Genomic DNA, 25000 nt, shown 5'->3' with positions numbered 1-25000 from the left:
GTATGTTGTTATCGTGACCAGTGAGCTGAGATAAGGCGGAGCTTTACCTAGCTTACCTGGTTAAATAAAGGTGAAATAAAAAAATACCCAATGACGGCCTACCAAAAGGCCTCCTGCGGGGACCTGGGCTGGCATAAAAAAATAAGTATATATAAATATATATATACACATATATGTTTACCCGACGTAAGCCCCACTGGTAAAAAAAAAAAAGTATATATATATATATATATATATATATATATATATATATATATATATATATATTTTTTATTTTTTTTTTACCCACAGTTGAAGTCGGAAGTTTACATACACCGTAGCCAAATACATTTAAACTCCGTTTTTCACAATTCCTGACATTTAATCCTAGTAAGAATTTCCTGTCTTAGGTCAGTTCGCAACAATCATCACTTTATTTTAAGAATGTGAAATGTCAGAATAATAGTAGAGAGAATTATTTCTTTCAGTTTTTATTTCTTTCATCACATTCTCAGTGGGTCAGAAGTTTACATACACTCAATTAGTATTTGGTAGCATTGCCTTTAAATTGTTTAACTTGGGTCAAACGTTTTGGGTAGCCTTCCACAAGCTTCCCACAATAAGTTGGGTGAATTTTGGCCCATTCCTCCTGACAGAGCTGGTGTAACTGAGTCAGGTTTGGAGGCCTCCTTGCTCGCACACACATTTTCAGTTCTGCCCACAAATGTTCTATAGGATTGAGGTCAGGGCTTTGTGATGGCCACTCCAATACCTTGACTTTGTTGTCCTTAAGCCATTTTGCCACAACTTTGGAAGTATGCTTGGGGTCATTGTCCATTTGGAAGACCCATTTGTGACCAAGCTTTAACTCCCTGACTGATGTCTTGAGATGTTGCTTCAATATATCCACATCATTTCCCTTCCTCATAATGCTATCCGTTTTGTGAAGTGCACCTGTCCCTCCTGCAGCAATGCACCCCCACAACATGATGCTGCCACCCCCGTGCTTCACGGTTGGGATGGTGTTCTTTGGCTTGCAAGCCTCCCCCTTTTTCCTCCAAACATAACGATGGTCATTATGGCCAAACAGTTCTATTTTTGTTTCATCAGACCAGAGGACATTTCTCCAAAAAGTACGATCTTTGTCCCCATGTGCAGTTGCAAACCGTTGTCTGGCTTTTTTATGGTGGTTTTGGAGCAGTGGCTTCTTCCTTGCTGAGCGGCCTTTCAGGTTATGTCGATATATGACTCGTTTTACTGTGGATAGAGATACTTTTGTACCTGTTTCCTCCAGCATCTTCACAAGGTCCTTTGCTGTTGTTCTGGGATTGATTTGCACTTTTCGCACCAAAGTACATTCATCTCCAGGAGAAAGAACGCGTCTCCTTCCTGAGCGATATGATGGCTGTGTGGTCCCATGATGTTTATAGTTGCGTACTATTGTTTATACAGATTAACGTACCTTCAGGCATTTGAAAATTGCTCCCAAGGATGAACCAGACCTGTGGAGGCCTACAATTATTTTTCTGAGGTCTTGGCTGATTTCTTTTGATTTTCCCATGATGTCACTGAGTTTGAAGGTAGGCCTTGAAATACATCCACAGGTACACCTCCAATTGACTCAAATGATGTCAATTCGCCTATCAGAAGCTTATAAAGCCATAACATCATTTTCTGTTTTAAAGGCACAGTCAATTTACTGTATGTAAACTTCTGACCCACTGGGATTGTGATACAGTGAATTATAAGTGAAATAATCTGTCTGTAAACAACTGTTGGAAAAACTACTTGTGTCATGCACAAAGTAGATTTCCTAACCGACTTGCCAAAACTATAGCTGGTTAAGAAGAAATTTGTGGTGTGGTTGAAAAACGAGTTTTAATGACTCCAACCTAAGTGTATGTAAACTTCCAACTTCAACTGTATATATACAACAACAAAAAATATTCCAGCCCCTGTCCCCGCAGGCCTTTTGGTGGGCCGTCATTGTAAATAAGAATTAGTTGTTAACTGACTTGCCTAGTTAAATATTTTTTTAGATATATAGGACAAAACACACACCACGACAAGAGAGACTCCACAACACTACACAAAGAGAGACACCACAACACTACATAAAGAGAGAGACCACAACACTACATAAAGAGAGACAACACAACACTACATAAAGAGAGACACCACAACACTACATAAAGAGAGACTCCACAACACTACATAAAGAGAGACTCCACAACACTACATAAAGAGAGACACCACAACACTACATAAAGAGAGAGACACCACAACACTACATAAAGAGAGACTCCACAACACTACATAAAGAGAGACTCCACAACACTACACAAAGAGAGACACCACAACACTACATAAAGAGAGACACCACAACACTACATAAAGAGAGACACCACAACACTACATAAAGAGAGACACCACAACACTACATAAAGAGAGACTCCACAACACTACATAAAGAGAGACTCCACAACACTACATAAAGAGAGACTCCACAACACTACATAAAGAGAGACACCACAACACTACATAAAGAGAGACACCACAACACTACATAAAGAGAGACTCCACAACACTACATAAAGAGAGAGACACCACAACACTACATAAAGAGAGACTCCACAACACTACATAAAGAGAGACACCACAACACTACATAAAGAGAGACTCCACAACACTACATAAAGAGAGACACCACAACACTACATAAAGAGAGAGACACCACAACACTACATAAAGAGAGACTCCACAACACTACATAAAGAGAGACACCACAACACTACACAAAGACAGACACCACAACACTACATAAAGAGACACACCACAACACAAAGACAGACACCACAACACTACATAAAGAGAGACACCACAACACTACATAAAGAGAGACACCACAACACTACATAAAGAGAGACACCACAACACTACATAAAGAGAGACACCACAACACTACATAAAGAGAGACACCACAACACTACATAAAGAGAGACAACACTACATAAAGAGAGACAACACTACATAAAGAGAGACACCACAACACTACATAAAGAGAGACACCACAACACTACATAAAGAGAGACGCCACAACACTACATAAAGAGAGACACCACAACACTACATAAAGAGAGACACCACAACACTACATAAAGAGAGACACCACAACACTACATAAAGAGAGAGACACCACAACACTACATAAAGAGAGACACCACAACACTACATAAAGAGAGACACCACAACACTACATAAAGAGAGACACCACAACACTACATAAAGAGAGACTCCACAACACTACATAAAGAGAGACACCACAACACTACATAAAGAGAGACACCACAACACTACATAAAGAGAGACTCCACAACACTACATAAAGAGAGACACCACAACACTACATAAAGAGAGACACCACAACACTACATAAAGAGAGACACCACAACACTACATAAAGAGAGAGACACCACAACACTACATAAAGAGAGACACCACAACACTACATAAAGAGAGACACCACAACACTACATAAAGAGAGACAACACTACATAAAGAGAGACAACACTACATAAAGAGAGACACCACAACACTACATAAAGAGAGACACCACAACACTACATAAAGAGAGACGCCACAACACTACATAAAGAGAGACACCACAACACTACATAAAGAGAGACACCACAACACTACATAAAGAGAGACACCACAACACTACATAAAGAGAGAGACACCACAACACTACATAAAGAGAGACACCACAACACTACATAAAGAGAGACTCCACAACACTACATAAAGAGAGACACCACAACACTACATAAAGAGAGACACCACAACACTACATAAAGAGAGACACCACAACACTACATAAAGAGAGACACCACAACACTACATAAAGAGAGACGCCACAACACTACATAAAGAGAGACGCCACAACACTACATAAAGAGAGAGACACCACAACACTACATAAAGAGAGACACCACAACACTACATAAAGAGAGACACCACAACACTACATAAAGAGAGACACCACAACACTACGTAAAGAGAGACACCACAACACTACATAAAGAGAGACACCACAACACTACATAAAGAGAGACTACACTACATAAAGAGAGACACCACAACACTACATAAAGAGAGACACCACAACACTACATAAAGAGAGACACCACAACACTACATAAAGAGAGAGACACCACAACACTACATAAAGAGAGACAACACTACATAGAGAGAGACACCACAACACTACATAAAGAGAGACACCACAACACTACATAAAGAGAGACACCACAACACTACATAAAGAGAGACTCCACAACACTACATAAACAGAGACACCACAACACTACATAAAGAGAGACACCACAACACTACATAAAGAGAGACACCACAACACTACATAGAGACACCACAACACTACATAAAGAGAGAGACACCACAACACTACATAAAGAGAGACACCACAACACTACATAAAGAGAGACACCACAACACTACATAGAGACACCACAACACTACATAAAGAGAGACAACACAACACTACATAAAGAGAGACTCCACAACACTACACAAAGAGAGACATCACAACACTACATAAAGAGAGACAACACAACACTACATAAAGAGAGACACCACAACACTACATAAAGAGACTCCACAACACTACATAAAGAGACACCACAACACTACACAAAGAGAGACGCCACAACACTACATAAAGAGAGACACCACAACACTACATAAAGAGAGAGACACCACAACACTACATAAAGAGAGACAACACTACATAAAGAGAGACCTAAGACAACAACATAGCAAGGCAGCAACACATGACAACACAGCATGGTAGCAACACAGCATGACAACAACATGGTAGCAACACAACATGGTAGCATCACAACATTGTAGCCGCCTAATAAATGGTACAAACAGTATTTGGCACAGACAACATCACAAAGGGCAAGAAGGTAGAGACAACAATACATCACACAAAGCAGCCACAACTGTCAGTAAGAGTGTCCATGATTGAGTCTTTGAATGAAGAGATTGAGATAAAACTGTCCAGTTTGAGTGTTTGTTGCAGCTCGTTCCAGTCGCTGGCTGCAGTGAACTGAAGAGAGGAGCGACCCAGGGACATGTGCTTTGGGGACCTTTAACAGAATGTGACTGGCAGAACGGTGTTGTATGTGGAGGATGAGGGCTGCAGTAGATATCCCAGATAGGGGGGAGGGAGGCCTAAGAGGGTTTTATAAATAAGCATCAACCAGTGGGTCTTGCGACGGGTATACAGAGATGTCCAGATTACAGAGAAGTCTATAAGGCAAAAGGTGGCTAATTTGAAGAATCGAAAATCGAAAATAATTTTGACTTGTTTAACACTTTTTTGGTCACTACATGATTCCATATGTGTTATTTCATAGTTCTGATGTTTTCACTATTATTCTACAATGTAGAAAATCATAGAAATAAAGAACAACCCTGGAATGAGTTGGTGTGTCCAAACTTTTGACTGGTACTGTATGTTTTTTACATATTGATACTTGGAGTCAAGGTATCGATTTGTCACTACAAATCGACACTAATCACTACATAGACATTGTTGACGTAAGGTAAAGCACAGGACAGCAGGATGTTCCTCTTGCCATCCTCAGCAAGACTGATGGACAGGAGACAGATTCAGACTGACGACATACTTCCTGTATACCATGGCTATTTAACACCGGTTATGGAGGGCTGAAACCCGTCTGGTTTTCATTCCCTCATTTTAATCAAGGACTGATTCAGACCTGGGTGAGTGACGGACCTACCAGGTAGGAAGGAAAAACATGAGCTAGTACTTTGCCCGTGTACCGTGTAGACCTATATCAGTCCCTCCAGGATGGCGTGATCGTAAACGTTATTTTGATTTTTAGGAATTATCTTTGAAAGACAGGGTCCTGAAAAAGGGATGTTTCTTTTTTTGTTGAGTTTATTTACATGACTGGTAACTGAAGTCAGTGCTGATGATGTTGTAATTTGAGTCGTGATGAGCAGAGTTTTGAGACATTCCTACTGGTGAACACATATTTCCTAGGTCACGTTACTACACAATTCCAGCTTAATGACTGTTTTTATTGGTTATTTGGGAATTTACTACTTAATAGCTATGAAAAAGTATCTTGCTACCGACTGGCAGCTTTGGTGTCGCCGAGAAGGGGGGGGGCTGTGTGGGGAAAACGACACGTGAGCGGACACCAGAACGGCAGGGAGAATGGCTGCGGAATATTGCGGGCGCCCTATGAATGAGGCGATTGGCTAAAAAGCTCGGGAGGTTGTTGCAGAGAACGAGTCAAAATGTAGATCAGGCACCAGCGCAGGATGCAGCGTTGGGTCTTTCCTCCCTTCACGTGGCTCTTCAGGGCCGATTCACCCATGCTCACAATGTCAAAGTCTGACGCATTTTTTGTACCTTACACGCTTGTGGGTTGGTGGGGTCCAGTAATGTAGTGGTAAAAAAGGTGAGTAAAACTATACTGAACAAAAATATAAAGGCAACATGTAAAGTGTTGGTCCCATGTTCCATGAGTTGAAATAAAAGATCCCACAAATGTTCCTTAAGCACAAAAAGGCAGGATCTACATTTTCCTGGCATTTTAGCGATCGATGTGACGCTTGGCGGCGCCTAGTCAGTCAGTTCTGTACCTGCCTGGCTGAGTGGCGGTGGAATGAGCGAGCTCACCTGGCAACCAGAGAAACACGTGAGGCAATAAAACTCTGTAGTCTGCCTGGAATTTAATTCGCGAGACCAATACATTTTTATATTTTCATAAACATATTTGATCATTATCTGTTCTCCTCTTAAATTTTAACTCAAGTGCTAACTTGTGAAAAATGTCTGATTTTCAAGGTATTCCAGTACTTGAATTTCAGAGTACCAAATAGAAGTACTTTAAGAAGCTGAAGCACCTTGTGTGGACCCTGCGGACTGGATATTATGTAGCGTACTCACATAGGGTGTTGTCTCTCTGGAACCATGGGTAAGTCTGCAAGTCCTTTACCCCAGGTGACCGCAAAAGACTGGATCTCTTCCTCTGACAGCACACAATCACCATCGTCATCACCCTGGAGGACAGAAAACACATTATAGTCCCATCATCATCACCCTGGAGGACAGAAAACACATTATAGTCCCGTCATCATCACCCTGGAGGACAGAAAACACATTACAGTCCCGTCATCATCACCCTGGAGGACAGAAAACACATTACAGTCCCGTCATCATCACCCTGGAGGACAGAAAACACATTACAGTCCTGTCATCACCCTGGAGGACAGAAAACACATTACAGTCCCGTCATCATCACCCTGGAGGACAGAAAACACATTACACATTACAGTCCTGTCATCATCACCCTGGAGGACAGAAAACACATTACAGTCCTGTCATCATCACCCTGGAGGACAGAAAACACATTATAGTCCCGTCATCATCACCCTGGAGGACAGAAAACACATTACAGTCATGTCATCATCACCCTGGAGGACAGAAAACACATTATAGTCCCGTCATCATCACCCTGGAGGACAGAAAACACATTACAGTCCCGTCATCATCACCCTGGAGGACAGAAAACACATTACAGTCCCGTCATCATCACCCTGGAGGACAGAAAACACATTACAGTCCTGTCATCATCACCCTGGAGGACAGAAAACACATTACAGTCCTGTCATCATCACCCTGGAGGACAGAAAACACATTACAGTCCTGTCATCATCACCCTGGAGGACAGAAAACACATTACAGTCCTGTCATCATCACCCTGGAGGACAGAAAACACATTACAGTCCTGTCATCATCACCCTGGAGGACAGAAAACACATTACAGTCCCGTCATCATCACCCTGGAGGACAGAAAACACATTACAGTCCCGTCATCATCACCCTGGAGGACAGAAAACACATTACAGTCCTGTCATCATCACCCTGGAGGACAGAAAACACATTACAGTCCTGTCATCATCACCCTGGAGGACAGAAAACACATTACAGTCCTGTCATCATCACCCTGGAGGACAGAAAACACATTACAGTCCTGTCATCAAACTGTAAAGCTAAAGAGAGAGAGAGAAATACTTATTTATGAGGCTCTTTAATTTTTATAATAATATTTTTTATTTAATTAAATGTATCGACTGAAGAGTCCACAATGCAACAGCAGTAGTGTTGTACCTGTATACATGATTATATGTACTGTTATTATTACTACTGGAATGAACTGGATTTCATTATCCTCATTGTACTGTATTTACTGAAATGCTGTACCACTATAACGCTTTGGCAATATCTACAAATCTAATTTCACGTCAATACAGAAATCAATCTGAGAGAGAGACAGAGAGGGAAAGTCAGAGACAGGGAGAGAGAGAGAGAGAGAGAGAGAGAGAGAGAGAGAGAGAGAGAGAGAGAGAGAGAGAGAGAGAGAGAGAGAGACAAGACAGAGGGAGAGAGAGAGAGAGAGAGAGAGACGACAAGACAGAGGGAGAGAGGTGGAGAGAGGTGGAGAGATGGCTACTCTCTCATCTCCTCTCTATGAATTGCTGGCCAAAGAGGACCACAATGGGAAAAAAGGCTTTGTGTTAACCTCAATGACAATAACATTAGCAGTGTGAATTGTGTTTTTAAATAAATCTTACATGTCCAAATTGTACCATTTACAACCTCAAACATGTTACCAAACAGTTCCCTTGTATGATGTACTGTTGTAACCCAGGATTGGTGTTAAAACAAATGAAACACTAAATGTTTTACCTCAGGGCTGTTGCATGGCTGTGAGCCTCTACCCTGAACCTGTCCCTGACCATGGTGTGTGGATGGCTGTCTCTGCAGGTAGGTCTTCAGAGACTCAGCCTTCAGTCCCTTCCCGTGCAGTGCAGTCTGGGCTGCAGAGCCACAGGCTGCCAACATGCCCACACGCTCAAACCAGTGCTGCAGCTCCGTCTGATTACCTACGGTGAAAGGCCAAGAGGAACAGAAGCCACGGTTAAACACATACACTGACAGAAGTTTAACATAACACCAGTGGTGTAAAATACTTTAAAGTACTACTGAAGTAGTTTTTGGGGGGGTATCTGTACTTTACTATTTATATTTTTGACAACTTTCACTTCACTACATTCCTAAAGAAAATAATGTACTATTTAATCAATACATTTTCCCTGACACACAAACGTACTCGTTACATTTTAAATGCTTAGCAGGACAGGAAAATAGTCCAATTCATACAGTTATTTTGGGCCGGCAGGTGGCCTAGTGGTTAGGTGGCCTGGTCCCCGAGCTGACAAGGTAAAGATCTGTCGTTCTGACCCTGAACAAGTCAGTTAACCCACTGTTCCTAGGCCGTCATTGTAAATACAAATGTGTTCTTAACTGACTTGCCTAGTTAAATAAAATACAAAAATCAAGAGAACATGCCTCTGATCTGGCAGACTCACTAAACACACATGCTTCATTTGTAAATGATGTCAGTGTTGGAGTGTCCCCCCCCCCCGCCTATAAAACTAAAATAAGAAAATGGTGCCGTCTGGTTTGCTTAATATAAGAAATTTGAAATTATTTACGCTTTTACTTTTGATACTTAAGTACATTTAAAACCAAATACTTTTAGACTTTTACTCAAGTAGTATTTTACTGGATGACTTTCACTTTCACTTGAATAATTTTCTATGAAAGTATCTTTACTTTTACTCAAATATGACAATTGGGTACTTTTTCCACCACTGTATAACACCTAAACTAGATCAAATGCTAATTAAACAAATAATCGTATCACTCACCTGATACCAGACTGCTGTCAGACAGGATGGGGTAGAGAGCTGCCCACAGAACAACGTCTGCCACTGAAACCATCTCCTAAAACGCACAGCCCAGTTCAATCAATCATTCACATGTATTCAGAAAGCCCTTTTCACAACTATTGTCACTTTACAGTAACATACAAGCAGAAGTTAATTACACTATATTTGACATTCATGTGTGTTTTCCAATCGGATTTAAAGGTGTGTGTTGAGTTGTGAAGGTGTGTGTGTTGAGTTGTGAAGGTAGGTGTTGAGTTGTGAAGGGGTGTGTGTGTGTTGAGTTGTGAAGGGGTGTGTGTGTGTTGAGTTGTGAAGGGGTGTGTGTGTGTGTGTGTGTGTGTTGTGAAGGTGTGTGTGTGTGTGTGTGTGTGTGTGTGTGTGTGTGTGTGTTGTGAAGGTGTGTGTGTTGTGAAGGTGTGTGTGTGTGTTGAGTTGTCGTACAGCAGTGAGGAACAACGTGGTCCTCTTGCTCAGGCTCTGGTCCAGGTAGCTGAGAGGTCCCTGTAGAACCCTGGTGGTTTGTGCTCCTTTTCCCTGCAGCACCACCATGTGAAGGGCCTGCATCACTGCAGGCTGGAGACAAGAATAACTTTATTAATATTATATAATAGAATAGAAAACAAACATCTGTACAACAGAGAACAAGCGTTAGGGACTCCGGAAGAGGCGCAGCGGTCTAAGGCACAGCATCGCAGTGCTTGAGGCGTCACTACAGACCCGGGTTCAATCCCGGGCTGTGTCGCAGCCGGCCGCGACCGGAAACCCATGAGGCGGGGCAGAATTGTCCGTGTTAGGGGAGGGTTTGGCCGTCCGGGATGTCCTTGTCCCATCGCACTCTAGCGACTCCTGTGACTCCAACACGGTCGCCAGGTGTATGGTGTTTCCTCAGAGACATTGGTGCGGCTGGCTTCCGGGTTAAGCGAGCAGTGTGTCAAGAAGCAGTGCTGCTTGGCACGGTCGTGATTCCGGAGGACGCATGGCTCTCAGACTTCGCCTCCCCTGAGTCCATACGGGAGTTAAAGACTCAAACAACCAATTGGATATCATGAAATTTGGGAAGATAAAGGAGTAAAAAGTAAAACATTAAATAAAGAACAAGTGTTAAGATACCAAATGCAAAGATTAAAACAGAATGTGATTTGTCTATATGTTCAATTAATATACATGGTATATTTATTTATTGTACACTTCCAGGAAGTCACTACGAATGGGAGCATCGTGGCTGATGATTTCCAGGAAGTCACTACGAATGGGAGAATCGTGGCTGATGATTTCCAGGAAGTCACTACGAATGGGAGAATCGTGGCTGATGATTTCCAGGAAGTCACTACGAATGGGAGAATCGTGGCTGATGATTTCCAGGAAGTCACTACGGATGAGAGCACCGTGGCTGATGATTTCAAGGAAGTCACTATGGATGAGAGCACCGTGGCTGATGATTTCCAGGAAGTCACTATGGATGGGCGCATCATGGCTGATGATTTATCAGACATTCTTACCTGTAGTTCTGTAGCTTCCCATTCCAGCCACTGGTTGACGATATCACTGGATTCCTGTCCATTCACCTCTATCAGGTATCTAAGGAAGGACACATGGATTAAAAGACTGGATGACTGAGGAATCTCTACAACGACACAGACCAGGTAATCACACAGCTACAGCATTAAATCAGTTGGCTTAACGACGACACAGATAATATACAGTTGGCTGGGTTTTCCGTGCTTCGGCAAGACAGAACAGCTACGTCCGGTAAGACGAGGGGTGGTGGTGTGTGTCTATTTGTCAATACCAGCTGGTGCGTGATGTCTAATATTAAGGAAGTTTCAAGGTATTGCTCGCCTGAGGTAGAGTATCTCATGATAAGCTGTAGTCCACACTATCAACCAAGAGAGTTTTCATCTATATTTTTCGTAGCTGTCTATTTACCAACACAAACCGATGCTGGCACTAAGACCGCACTCAACGAGCTGTATAAAGCGGTAAGCAAACAAGAAAATGGCCATCCAGAAGTGGCGCTCCTAGTGGCCGGGGACTTTAATGTAGGCAAACTTAAATTCATTTTACCTCATTTCTACCAGCATGAAGAAAAAAAAACACCTTTACTCCACACACAGAGAGGAAGCTCTCCTTCGCCCTCCATTTAACAAATTCCTGCTTACAAGCAAAAACTAAAGCAGGAAGTACCAGTGACTCGCTCAATACGGAAGTGGTCAGATGACGCGGATGCTACGGTACAGGACTGTTTTGCTAGCGCAGACTGGAATATGTTCCGGGATTCCTCCAATGGCATTGAAGAGTATACCACCTCAGTCACTGGCTCCATCATTAAGTGCATCGACGTCGTCCCCACAGTGACCGTACGTACATATCCCAACCAGAAGCCATGGATTACATGCAACATCCGCACCAAGCTAAAGGCTAGAGCTGCCGCTTTCAAGGAGCCGGACACTAATCCGGAATCTTATAAGAAATCTTACTATGCCCTCAGACGAACCATATAACAGAAAAAGCGTCAATAGAGGTCTAAAATGTAATCCTACTACACTGGCTGACACTCGTTGGACGTGACAGGGCTTGCAAACTATTACGGACTACAAAGGGAAACCCAGCCGCAAGCTGCCCAGTGACACGAGCCTACCAGACGGGCTAAATGCCTTTTATGCTCGCTTCGAGGCAAGCAACACTGAAGCATGCATGAGAACACAAGCTGTTCCGGACAACTGTGTGATCACGCTCACTGTAGCCGATGTGAGCAAGACATTTAAACAGGTCAACATTCACAAGGCCTAGATGGATTACCAGGACGTGTCCTCAAAGCACGCATGGACCAACTGGCAAGTGTCTCCACTGACATTTTCAATCTCTCCCTGACCGAGTCTGTGATGCCTACATGTTTCAAGCAGACCACCATAGTCCCTGTGCCCAAGAAAGCGAAGGTAACCTGCCTAAATGACTACCGCCCCTTAGCACTTACGTCGGTAGCCATGAAGTGCTTTGAAAGGCTGGTCATGGCTCACATCAACACCATCATCCCGGAAACCCTATACCCACTCCAATTCACATGACGCAATTTCAATCACACTCCACACTGCCCTTTCCCAACACCTATGTGAGAATGCTGTTCATTGACTTCAGCTCAGCGTTCAACACAATAGTCCCCACAAAGCTCATCACTAAGCTAAGGACCCTGGGACTAAAAACCTTCCTTTGCAACTGGATCCTGGATTTCCTGACGGAAATTCCTACCACCCCCAGATGGTGAGGGTAGGCGGCAACAACACATCTGTCACGCTGATCCTCAACACGGGGGCCCCTCAGGGGTGCATGCTTAGTCCCCTCCTGTACTCCCTGTTCACCCACGACTGCGTAGCCAAGCACGACTCCAACACCATCATTACGTTTCCTGACGACAAAACGATGGTAGGCATGATCACCGACAACGACGAGACAGCCTATAGGGTGGAGATCAGAGACCTGGCAGTGTGGTGGCAGGATAACAACCTCTCCCTCGACGTGAGCAAGACAAAGGAGATGATCGTGGACTACAGGAAAAGGAGGGCCGAACACACCCCCATTCACGTTGACGGAGCTGTAGTGGAGAGGGTTGAGAGTTTCAAGTTCCTTGGTATCCACATCACCATGAAAATATCATGGTCCAAACACAGAAAGTCGTGAAGAGGGCACAACAACGCCTTTCCCCCTCAGGAGATGGAAAAGATTTTGCATGGGTCCCCAGATCCTCAAAAAGTTCTACAGCTGCACAATCGAGAGCATCCTGACCGGTTGCATCACTGCCTGGTACGGCAACTGCTCGGCATCTGACCACAAGGCACTACAGAGGGTAGTGCGTACAGCCCAGTACATCACTGGGGCCAAACTTCCTGCCATCCAGGACCTATATACTAGGCAGTTTCAGAGGAAAGCCCAAAAGACTCCAGTCACCCAAGTCATAGACTGTTCTCTCTGCTACCCCACGACAAGCAGTACCGTAGCGCCAAGTCTAGGTCCAAAAGGCTCCTTAACAGCTTCTACTCCCAAGCCATAAGACTGCTGAACAATTAATCAAAATGGCCACCTGGACTATTTATATTGACCCCCCCTTTGTTTTTACACTGCTGCTACTCGCTGTTTATTATCTATGCCTCGTCACTTTACCCCTACCTACGTGTAAAAAATTACCTCCACTAACCTGTACTCCCTGCACATTGACTCGGTACCGGTACCCCCTGTATATAGCCTCGTTATTATTATTTTATCGTGTTACTTTTATTACATTTTTTACTTTAGTTTATTTTGTACAATTTTCTTAACTCTATTTCTTGAACTGTATTGTTGGTTAAGGGTTTGTAAGTAAGCATTTCACTGTAAGGTCTACACCTGTTGTATTCGGCGCATGTGACAAATAACATTTGATTAGATTAGATCATATCCATTCCGATCTTTAGAACTGCCTAGAGAGTAAAGGTGTAAATGTCTGAGGCTATATAATGGAGGAATGATATAGTATGTTAGTATAGATGGTAGAGCAGGGGTACTGACTGGCAGATGGAGTTGGGGCTGAAGAGGTATGTTCCACTGGGGAGGAGCAGAGCAGGCAGGGCTGGACGGCTGAGGTAGGGCACCACTCTCTCTGTAAACACAACAACATACAACCATTAGCCTACAGATCATTAATAATAATAATAGATTGTACTTTTCTATACACCCAAAACACTTTACATAGTAAGGAAGCTTCACCTCACCCACCATCAAAGTACAGGTAAGAGTTAACAACTCAACCAACATATTCGCCATCAACCACGTTTCATGAAGTTGCCCTTAAACCTAGTAGTAAAGTTTGTTATTACACAGTAATGGAGTTGTGTTTTTCCCCCCCTGAAACAGATCATGAAGAAATGTCCTTTGGAGGGCTAAACATTGAAAGTGGATCTTAAAGTTTTAAAGGGATCATTGGTCACATATTCAGTCGTCATCATCAATTCTTTGAATTCATTTTAATCTGAAAACTAATCAGAACTCAATCCGATAAGACCTATTGTTACACAGTCTATGGACGGGTAAGACCGAGGATGATTGGCAATAATCTGTGTGGTAGCTACTAGCTAGCTTAATGTGTCTGTTAGGGTTGCCTGGATAGACAGAGGACTAGAGAGAGAGGACTAGAGAGAGAGGACTAGAGAGAGAGGACTAGAGAGAGAGGACTAGAGAGAGAGAGGACTAGAGAGAGAGAGGACTAGAGAGAGAGAGGACTAGAGAGAGAGAGGACTAGAGAGAGAGGACTAGAGAGAGAGAGGACTAGAGAGAGAGGACTAGAGAGAGAGGACTAGAGAGAGAGGACTAGACATTCTTGTCTGGCCAAGTCTCAGTTTGTCCTTTCTGTCAGTGTGTGTTGTCTGTCTGTCTATGGGAGAATCTCGATTGAATTCTCCTCGCGTCCTCTCTCGCCGACTCCTTCTCAAAACTCATTTATGAGGAGGTCAGAGGGGAGGGACCTCTGGCTTTCTCGTCCAATGGGTTTTGAGGAGGCGGCGAAGATATAGGATGTGAGGAGAATTCAATCAGGGGCGGCAGGTGGCCTAGTGGTTGGAGCGTTGGGCCAGTAACCAAAAGGTTGCTAGATCGAATCCCCGAGCTGACAAGGTAAAAATCTGTCGTTCTGCCCCTGAACAAGGCAGTTAACCCACTGTTTCTAGGCTGTCATTGTAAATAAGAATTTGTTCTTAACTGACTTGCCTAGTTAAACACATTTGAAATAAAAATCGAGATTCTCCCTATATGATCGAACAGCTCACAAGGACCCCACAGCGAAAGATGTTAGGGTGGACAGGCTGGACTGTATGACAGAGAGCCCTGTCAGTCTATATCATCACTGCTGAGCTCAGGAGGATCAGATCACATAGCTGGACAGTTCAAGCTACAAAACAATCAGCTCATGGAGCAGCTCAATCATGGAGAAGCTTCAGAGAGATGGAGAGACAGAGAGAGCAGGTATTATGATCGTCCAACATAGGAGGCACCTTCTGCTTTGGGGAAGACACATGATAACCTTGTTGTGTACTGCTGGCTTGGCAGTTATGACATAAGGGCATTTCCACGGCAACAGAATGATGGTGAGAGTCAGATTTTTCACTTTAAAATGTCAAACAACAACCAATGATTGCAAAGTTAAACAAGCCATACAACTCTATGCACAAGGACTACTTTGAACAATTTCCACTGATTTGTTTTACAAAACAAATTGAAGAACAATGCAGTTGCAGAGTTTGGTAAGAGAATGATGGTTTGTTCCGTCATTCTGTTACCAAACGTTGCATCTGCAAATGTTTTGTATAATTCAACGTAGGTCTATTGCCTTTTTTCTTTTCCCTTACAATAAAAACATTACAGTGTAATCCATAGCAGCACCCACTCGTAGCACGCGCTCCAGCAGGTATATCTCACTGGTCACCCCCAAAGCCAATTCCTCCTTTGGTCGTCTCTCCTTCCAGTTCTCTGCTGCCAATGACTGGAACGAACTACAAACATCTCTGAAGCTGGAGACTCATATCTCCCTCACTAGCTTTAAGCACCAGCTGTCAGAGCAGCTCACAGATCACTGCACCTGTGTGCACCTTTGTTTTCTTTTGTTCTACTGTATTATTGACTGTATGTTTTGTTTATTCCATATGTAACTCTGTGTTGTTGTATGTGTCGAATTGCTACGCTTTATCTTGGCCAGGTCGCAGTTGTAAATGAGAACTTGTTCTCAACTAGCCTACCTGGTTAAATAAAGGGGAAATAAAATAAATAAATGTGATCAACTGTAATTTGGAGATTTGATTAGTAATAAAGTTATAGTAAGTCCAGTTACAAAAATCTTCTGACAAAGTAGAAACTAATAATATAATAATAGAACCAGCCAGGTCACAAGTCAAATGATTTGCTGTATTCCTAAACAAAAACACTACATGATAACTTGAATAATTAAATAGCATATTTTAATTTGACGTTTATTATGTTACTTGTTTTTTGCTTAGTAGCCAGAGCAAAAGCTGCCGCCCGACTGGTCATGTGCTGAATGCATGGACAGTACTGATATTCTTGGGGGGAAAAAGTTACATTTGGAAATGGAGCTGAATTTTGAGAGTTATTTGACAAAGGTAAGTGTAGTATAAACTGCAGAATAAACTCTTTCTGATACTATTTACAAATCCCAATGTTTAAACCTGCATGTGACGCTCCCGAGTGGCACAGCGGTCTAAGGCATTGCATCTCAGTGCTAGAGGCGTCACTACAGACACCCTGGTTCGAATCCAGGCTGTATCACAACCGGCCATGATTGGGAGTCCCATATTGCGGCCCAGGTTTGGCCGGTATTGTAAATAATTATTAGTTCTTAACTGCCTTGCCTATATAAATATATATACACACACACATATATATATATATTTAACTAGGCAAGTCAGTATGTATATATATATTTAACTAGGCAAGTCAGTATGTATATATATATATATTTATTTATTTTATATCCTTTCACTGCATCTGTCAATTACAAGATACGACCATCTCTTCATGTACAATTTGACAATTGATAGGTCTAATATTGTCACTCATCAGATTGTTGTCAATTTAATCTTGTCTACAGGCTAACTCTTACTATGTGTGAAATGAGTTTTGGTGTAGTTTGGATGGGCCGGCTGTAAAGGGTGACTGGCATCGTTTGTTTCCTGCTCATCAACTTGGATAGAGTCAAGGATATGTTTTTACATTATTGTAAAAGGTCTACTGCAACACGTATCATGGTTTCAATTCCCTTACAATACATTTGATTAGTAATAGATTTACAGTAAATAAAACAGTCTTGCTTCTTTGTACAAAGTAAAAATGGTATCAACCCGGTCAAATTATTAACATGAGCACCAACGGCTGATAAATAGGAATTACACAAACTCATCGTTATTCTATTGTTGTTCTGAATCAACCTCTTCACCTCATCATTCAGTTAGACCTCATTTAAATTCCATTGTGAAATAACTTGCACAATCATCGCCCATTCATTCAGTGGGCAGGAATCGTTGGCGTCGCTGGATAGAGTCAAGGATATGTTTTACATTATTATAAAGGCCTACTGCAACATGTATCATGTTTTTATTTCCCTTACAATACATGTGATTAGTAATAAAGTTATAGTAAATAAAACAGTCCTAAGCTGTTTCTTTTTCCAAAGTAAAACGTAAAAGAGAATGGTATCAACCCTCCAAGGAACTAATTATTTACTGTTGATAAATAGACATAATAAACTCATTATTACCCTACTGTCTCTCTAAATGAAATCAACCTCTTCACCCTCCTTATCTTTCAGTTAGGCCTAATTCAAATTACATTGTGAAGTAAGGTGCACAATTATCCATCTGTCATTCAGTGAGGAGAGAGTCGCATTAGCACCTGGCTGGGTACCAACGTCCTACAGCAGATTGCCTTGGGAGTTAAGTTGGGTAAAGGTGTGAAAAAAGGCTCGAAATACTTCTCTGTTTGTGATTTCAAAACTCTGACAAATGAGCAGTATAAAATACAAACATTTAGGAAAAGTCAGGGAAGAAACAGGACATCGTTATTTTTTACTAAATCAAAACGTCAGTGGCCGTTGACCTGTGGAGGTTCTAGTGTTAAGGAACCTAAAGTCTAACTGTTCTGTGTTAGTTTACCAGTGACTGCATTCCATGTAAACAATGTAAAGCCCAGTCAATATGCAGAGGACTGTCTCTACATTGTGTTCACCTGGTGGGAAAGAGGCATACAGCAGTACCGTATATTGTTGGAACAACACAATCATGGCTGTAGCCTTTTCTGGTCAGGTCTCAGCTGTCACAGGTCAAGTTGGTCAATTCATTCATTAATTAGTGTGTGTGTGTGTGTGTGTGTGTGTGTGTGTGTGTGTGTGTGTGTGTGTGTGTGTGTGTGTGTGCGCAGTGGATGTGATCTTGTTTGCCAGCTCTGTGACTCACTGATTGTACTTGGGTGAATTTGTCATTACCCTTCAATCCCGAATACTGATCTTCTATTCTGAGATTCAACCAATCTCCACAGTCGTGGACTAGATGGATATGATCTGTCAGTGTCAAACCTGATGGCTCCACTTTACAAGAACAACCAAATCTGCTAGCTAACTATCCTGGTGGTATGTTTATTTATTATTTATTTTTGTACAGTACCAACGGGACATGTAAAGGTATCAATGATCGGACACACCATGTGTTAGCCAGTTAGCTAGCACGTCTAGCTAACGTTATATTCTCTTACCTTCGTGGTTGACATGTTTAACGTCACATTTGACTCCAGTAAATTCGAGGACTGCTAGCACTTTAACACAGTGCGGATTTCCGTCACTCACGAATAGTTTCATCTAGCTGCCTCTATTCAACTGCTTTTGGACTGAAATACCTAGATATAACTTGCTAAAGTACTAGATATTACAAGAAAATGTAAATATCTAACAGCATGTAACTCCGCCGGTAAGTGCTACTCAACGCGCTGATGCAACCAGGGTTCAGTTTTCCCCTTTTGCAAATGGCGCACATTGAAGTTTTCTGGAGTACGCGACATGTATTAAACCTGTAAAAATCAGACAATGTAGGACTACAATTCCCATCGGTGTGTATTGAAACGTAGCTACAACAAACTTATGCGTTCCTAACACAAAATATGATTGGTTCATGTAAAATCACATGGGATATTTTAAGCCAATCGGTGGCCAAATACGTTGATGTACCTAGACAGATCTTTTCAGCATCTGAACGAGAATGAATATTATAATAACCTACACAGGGAGTGAAGATTACAAGTCTTGTAAAAGTGCATGCAGCTGTGCACGTTTTATACCCATCGAAAGCTCAACTCTATGACAGCGTTTTTTAAAGCTGCACTACGTGACAGAGGATAAATTGCCTGACGACTCAAACTGAATTCTTCCGCTGCCTTACCGGAGGAGAAACCGGTACGGTCCGTGGGCGTTTGATGTGTTTATTAAGGAGTTTGGGTAACCAGGCAAGAGGAGAAAGCGACCATGGTGAAAATATCGCAAGGCACTGGAGGATGCGGATGCGATTATTTCGGAGAATATCGTTCGCTCGCTAGTGTACCCTGGGATCACCGTTTTTAATAGCAAAATAATTGATGACACACCGCACCGACCTCCTAAAGGTGAGAAACTGCTTGTTTTACGTTGTTCTAGCATTTAGAGACACATATTTATATATTTTATTCTGCAAAGTAATTTAGAAAATTTAAAATATCAATATTTTTTGTTATGTAGTTCACAAGTTGTCGGCGATGTATTGGAATTGTCAGTTACTATATAGCCTATGAGTTATTGAGTTCTTTTGCAACTCTATCTTTCATTTCAGAGCTCTTGTGGTGTTATTGTCAGTAAATAATACACATTGAAACACCAGAAAATCATGATTAAACAACTCTTCTATGAATAGACTATGAATAGGCCTTCATTTTATAATATCAAATCATTTCGTGGTTGTATGTAGTCAGTAGTACAGGTTAAACTCTTTGCAGTATTTATGAGGGTCCATCCCAAGCTGTTGTGGTGTCTGGAGCAGCTAAGCAGGTGTAGGCTACTGGGTGATATAGACCATCATTGGCCCTTACTGACAGAGGCTCAACTTAAAATGTTCAATATGTTTTGTTACACACATACAACACAAATTGTTTTGTTAGTGCTGTCAAATTTGAATGCTCATCATTTTCATTTTTTTTCCCTCAACCATAATACAACACAAGAATGTAACATTTTTGACCAAAGAAGTTCTCTTCATATTGTTTCGACATCCTGTATGATTTTGTTTTGTTTCAGTTGTAGGGGTCCGTCTTTTGGATGGGACGTTAAACGGGTGTCCTGACTCTCTGTGGTCACTAAAGATCCCATGTTACTTATCATAAGAGTAGGGGTGTTAACCCCGGTGTCCTGGCTAAATTGCCAATCTGGGCCTCATACCATCACGGACACCTAATGATCCCCAGCTTCCAGTGTTCTCAGTTAACTTACCTGGTAAAATAAGGGTTAAATACATTTTAAAAATCGCTTGAAAATCTACTTAGAACAGGATATGAAGCATAGCTGAGGTGTCCTTTGAGGTTGTGGGACTGAGTGAACTCGGCTTTGAGGTTTCAGATGCACTGAGGCCATCATCACACTTACTTCAGTTGTTCTATATTTCATCACTGCAGTAGAATAGTATTCTAGCATTCTCCATTTTCTCCATCCGTTTTTCTCAATTCAAACACAGAAACTATGACATCATATAATCTATAAAAGGTTTGAAGCAAGTTTGACTCTGCCTGTCAGAGAAGGCTCTTTGTCTGAAGCCTAGCCTACTGCACATTTGCATGTTTCACTTACACTACTTTGACTAAAGGTACAGCCAATAAGAAAAGCACATGATCATATGCAATGGAAACAGTTAGAAGCATTGTGTTTTCTTTCCATTTGGTCATCTTTCTCTCTGTATGAGCAGAGTGGAGTGGTAACCTACGAAGTAGGTTTGAGGAGGTAACTTTGGTCAATCCCACGTTCAACCGTTTTTTAAGCTCAGTTCTATCAGTTTGAGTGTCTGGAGCAGTGACCTTTTATGGAGAGAGAGAGAGAGAGAAGTTGCACAGGACAAAACAGGACTGGACAAAACAGGACTGGACAAAACAGGACTGGACAAAACAGGACTGGACAAAACAGGACTGGAAAAAACAGGACAAAACAGGACTGGACAAAACAGGACAGGCCACAACAGGACACTACAAGATACACTACAACATCCACAGGTGTTTCAGCTGTTTATACCATACACTGCATCCACAGGCATTTCAGCTGTTTATACCATACACTACATCCACAGGCATTTCAGCTGTTTATACCATACACTGCATCCACAGGCATTTCAGCTGTTTATACCATACACTGCATCCACAGGCGTTTCAGCTGTTTATACCATACACTGCATCCACAGGCATTTCAGCTGTTTATACCATATACTGCATCCACAGGCGTTTCAGCTGTTTATACCATACACTGCATCCACAGGCATTTCAGCTGTTTATACCATACACTGCATCCACAGGCATTTCTGCTGTTTATACCATACACTCCATCCACAGGCGTTTCAGCTGTTTATACCATACACTATATCCACAGGCGTTTCAGCTGTTTATACCATACACTGCATCCACAGGCATTTCAGCTGTTTATACCATACACTACATCCACACGCATTTCAGCTGTTTATACCATACACTACATCCACAGGCATTTCAGCTGTTTATACCATACACTGCATCCACAGGCATTTCAGCTGTTTATACCATACACTGCATCCACAGGCATTTCAGCTGTTTATACCATACACTGCATCCACAGGTGTTTCAGCTGTTTATACCATACACTACATCCACAGGCATTTCAGCTGTTTATACCATACACTACATCCACACGCATTTCAGCTGTTTATACCATACACTGCATCCACAGGTGTTTCAGCTGTTTATACCATGCACTACATCTACAGGCATTTCAGCTGTTTATACCATACACTACATCCACACGCATTTCAGCTGTTTATACCATACACTGCATCCACAGGTGTTTCAGCTGTTTATACCATGCACTACATCTACAGGCATTTCAGCTGTTTATACCATACACTACATCCACACGCGTTTCAGCTGTTTATACCATACACTGCATCCACAGGCATTTCAGCTGTTTATACCATACACTGCATCCACAGGCATTTCAGCTGTTTATACCATACACTGCATCCACAGGCATTTCAGCTGTTTATACCATACACTGCATCCACAGGCATTTCAGCTGTTTATACCATACACTGCATCCACAGGCATTTCTGCTGTTTATACCATACACTGCATCCACAGGCGTTTCAGCTGTTTATACCATACACTGCATCCACAGGCATTTCAGCTGTTTATACCATATACTGCATCCACAGGCGTTTCAGCTGTTTATACCATACACTGCATCCACAGGCATTTCAGCTGTTTATACCATACACTGCATCCACAGGCATTTCTGCTGTTTATACCATACACTCCATCCACAGGCGTTTCAGCTGTTTATACCATACACTATATCCACAGGCGTTTCAGCTGTTTATACCATACACTGCATCCACAGGCATTTCAGCTGTTTATACCATACACTACATCCACACGCATTTCAGCTGTTTATACCATACACTGCATCCACAGGCATTTCAGCTGTTTATACCATACACTGCATCCACAGGCATTTCAGCTGTTTATACCATACACTGCATCCACAGGTGTTTCAGCTGTTTATACCATACACTACATCCACAGGCATTTCAGCTGTTTATACCATACACTACATCCACACGCATTTCAGCTGTTTATACCATACACTGCATCCACAGGCATTTCAGCTGTTTATACCATACACTGCATCCACAGGTGTTTCAGCTGTTTATACCATGCACTACATCTACAGGCATTTCAGCTGTTTATACCATACACTACATCCACACGCATTTCAGCTGTTTATACCATGCACTGCATCCACAGGCATTTCAGCTGTTTATACCATACACTGCATCCACAGGCATTTCAGCTGTTTATACCATACACTGCATCCACAGGCATTTCAGCTGTTTATACCATACACTATATCCACAGGCATTTCAGCTGTTTATACCATACACTACATCCACAGGCGTTTCAGCTGTTTATACCATACACTACATCCACAGGCATTTCAGCTGTTTATACCATACACTGCATCCACAGGCATTTCAGCTGTTTATACCATACACTGCATCCACAGGCGTTTCAGCTGTTTATACCATACACTGCATCCACAGGCGTTTCAGCTGTTTATACCATACACTGCATCCACAGGCATTTCAGCTGTTTATACCATACACTGCATCCACAGGCATTTCAGCTGTTTATACCATACACTGCATCCACAGGCATTTCAGCTGTTTATACCATACACTGCATCCACAGGCATTTCAGCTGTTTATACCATACACTGCATCCACAGGCATTTCAGCTGTTTATACCATACACTGCATCCACAGGCATTTCAGCTGTTTATACCATACACTGCATCCACAGGCATTTCAGCTGTTTATACCATACACTGTGCTCTGAACCTGTTTCTCTGTGTTGCTACAGTGTTTGAGTTTGCACTGGCTACAGGGAGGTTTAATGCACTGCAATGGTCCCTGGCCACATCACACGCTCTGTGACTGATTCACACTGCGATGTTACTGTTGCAGAAAGTGGGTCTTTGACTTGGCTGATAGCTTGTGACAGCTCCCTGCCTCCCTCCCATCCCTGGTGGATCAATGGTCTCTGTGCTCTTCATCAGCAACATCAATGGATGAGCTGCAGGCTTCTGGGATGGTGAGTGGAGGCCAGTGGGAGTCAGGTTGAATTCCAAAATGGCACCCTATTCCCTTCATAGTGCACTACTTTTGACCAGGGCCCATAGGGCTCAAATAGGGAATAGGGTGCAATTTGGGACACAAACCTCAAGACTGGGGCTCTCAGCCAATGATGTGGGGGTATCTATAGGTTCAACTAGCCTCTCGACTCTGCAGCCACAGGTTGCTGTGTTGGAGTGTTGAGTTCAAGAGACTTCTGGAAATGAAAGATTGGTTCTTATTCTAACCCATTACTGGAAAACAGACACGATTTTTCACCCTTCATGTCTTATAAACAGAGATTTATACACCTTGCACTCTTGTTCTCCAGAAAGGAACAGTATGAGCAACAGCCTGACAATCCGTCCTGTTCCTCTGAAGTCAGAGACATTTTAATAACAAAACATACAATGAAAGGTAAGGTGATGTCAGGTTGACTTAGGCTTTCTCCCAAATGGCACCCTTTTCCCTATTTAGTGCACTACTTTTGACCAGGGCCAAAATTTTTTATTTAACTAGGCAAGTCAGTTAAGAACAAATTCTTATTTACAATGACGACCTACACCGGCCAAACCCAGACGACGCTGGGCCAATTGTGCGCCTCCCTATGGGACTCCAAATCACATCCAGTTGTGATACAGCCTGGATTCGAACCAGGATGTCTGTAGTGACCCCTCTAGCACTGAGATGCAATGCCTTAGACCGCTGCGCCA

At 42.3% G+C, this 25000-nt stretch overlaps 2 protein-coding genes across 8 annotated transcripts in view; one reads left to right on the top strand and one right to left on the bottom strand.

Moving 5' to 3' along the window:
- Positions 1-19385, bottom strand: part of mars1 (methionyl-tRNA synthetase 1) — a 66458-nt gene extending 47073 nt beyond the window's left edge. For all 5 annotated transcript variants that reach the window (XM_045691925.1, XM_045691927.1, XM_045691926.1 and 2 more), the window contains exons 1-7: positions 19120-19385; positions 14377-14467; positions 11337-11415; positions 10279-10410; positions 9817-9892; positions 8792-8988; positions 6989-7101 (exon numbers count right to left, since the gene is read on the bottom strand). In XM_045691925.1, the coding sequence (XP_045547881.1) occupies positions 6989-7101; positions 8792-8988; positions 9817-9892; positions 10279-10410; positions 11337-11415; positions 14377-14467; positions 19120-19222 (791 nt within the window). In that variant the 5' untranslated portion in view covers positions 19223-19385. The remainder of the gene's footprint in view (positions 1-6988; positions 7102-8791; positions 8989-9816; positions 9893-10278; positions 10411-11336; positions 11416-14376; positions 14468-19119) is intronic.
- The window catches only part of arhgap9 (Rho GTPase activating protein 9), a 56103-nt gene continuing 49927 nt past the window's right edge, over positions 18825-25000 (top strand). Inside the window, exon 1 of one of the 3 annotated variants that reach the window (XM_045691931.1) lies at positions 18825-18997. The gene's annotated coding sequence lies outside the window, so the exon portion shown is untranslated. Of the gene's footprint in view, positions 18998-19650; positions 20020-25000 lie in introns of those variants that run through there. The other 2 variants (XM_045691932.1, XM_045691930.1) reach the window with 2 other exon arrangements.

Source organism: Salmo salar, chromosome ssa12 (assembly GCF_905237065.1).
Source record: "Salmo salar chromosome ssa12, Ssal_v3.1, whole genome shotgun sequence".
NCBI classification, from domain to species: Eukaryota; Metazoa; Chordata; class Actinopteri; order Salmoniformes; family Salmonidae; genus Salmo; species Salmo salar.
The sequence above is the reverse complement of the archived record's forward strand: the minus strand, read 5'-3'. Positions and strand labels throughout refer to the sequence as shown.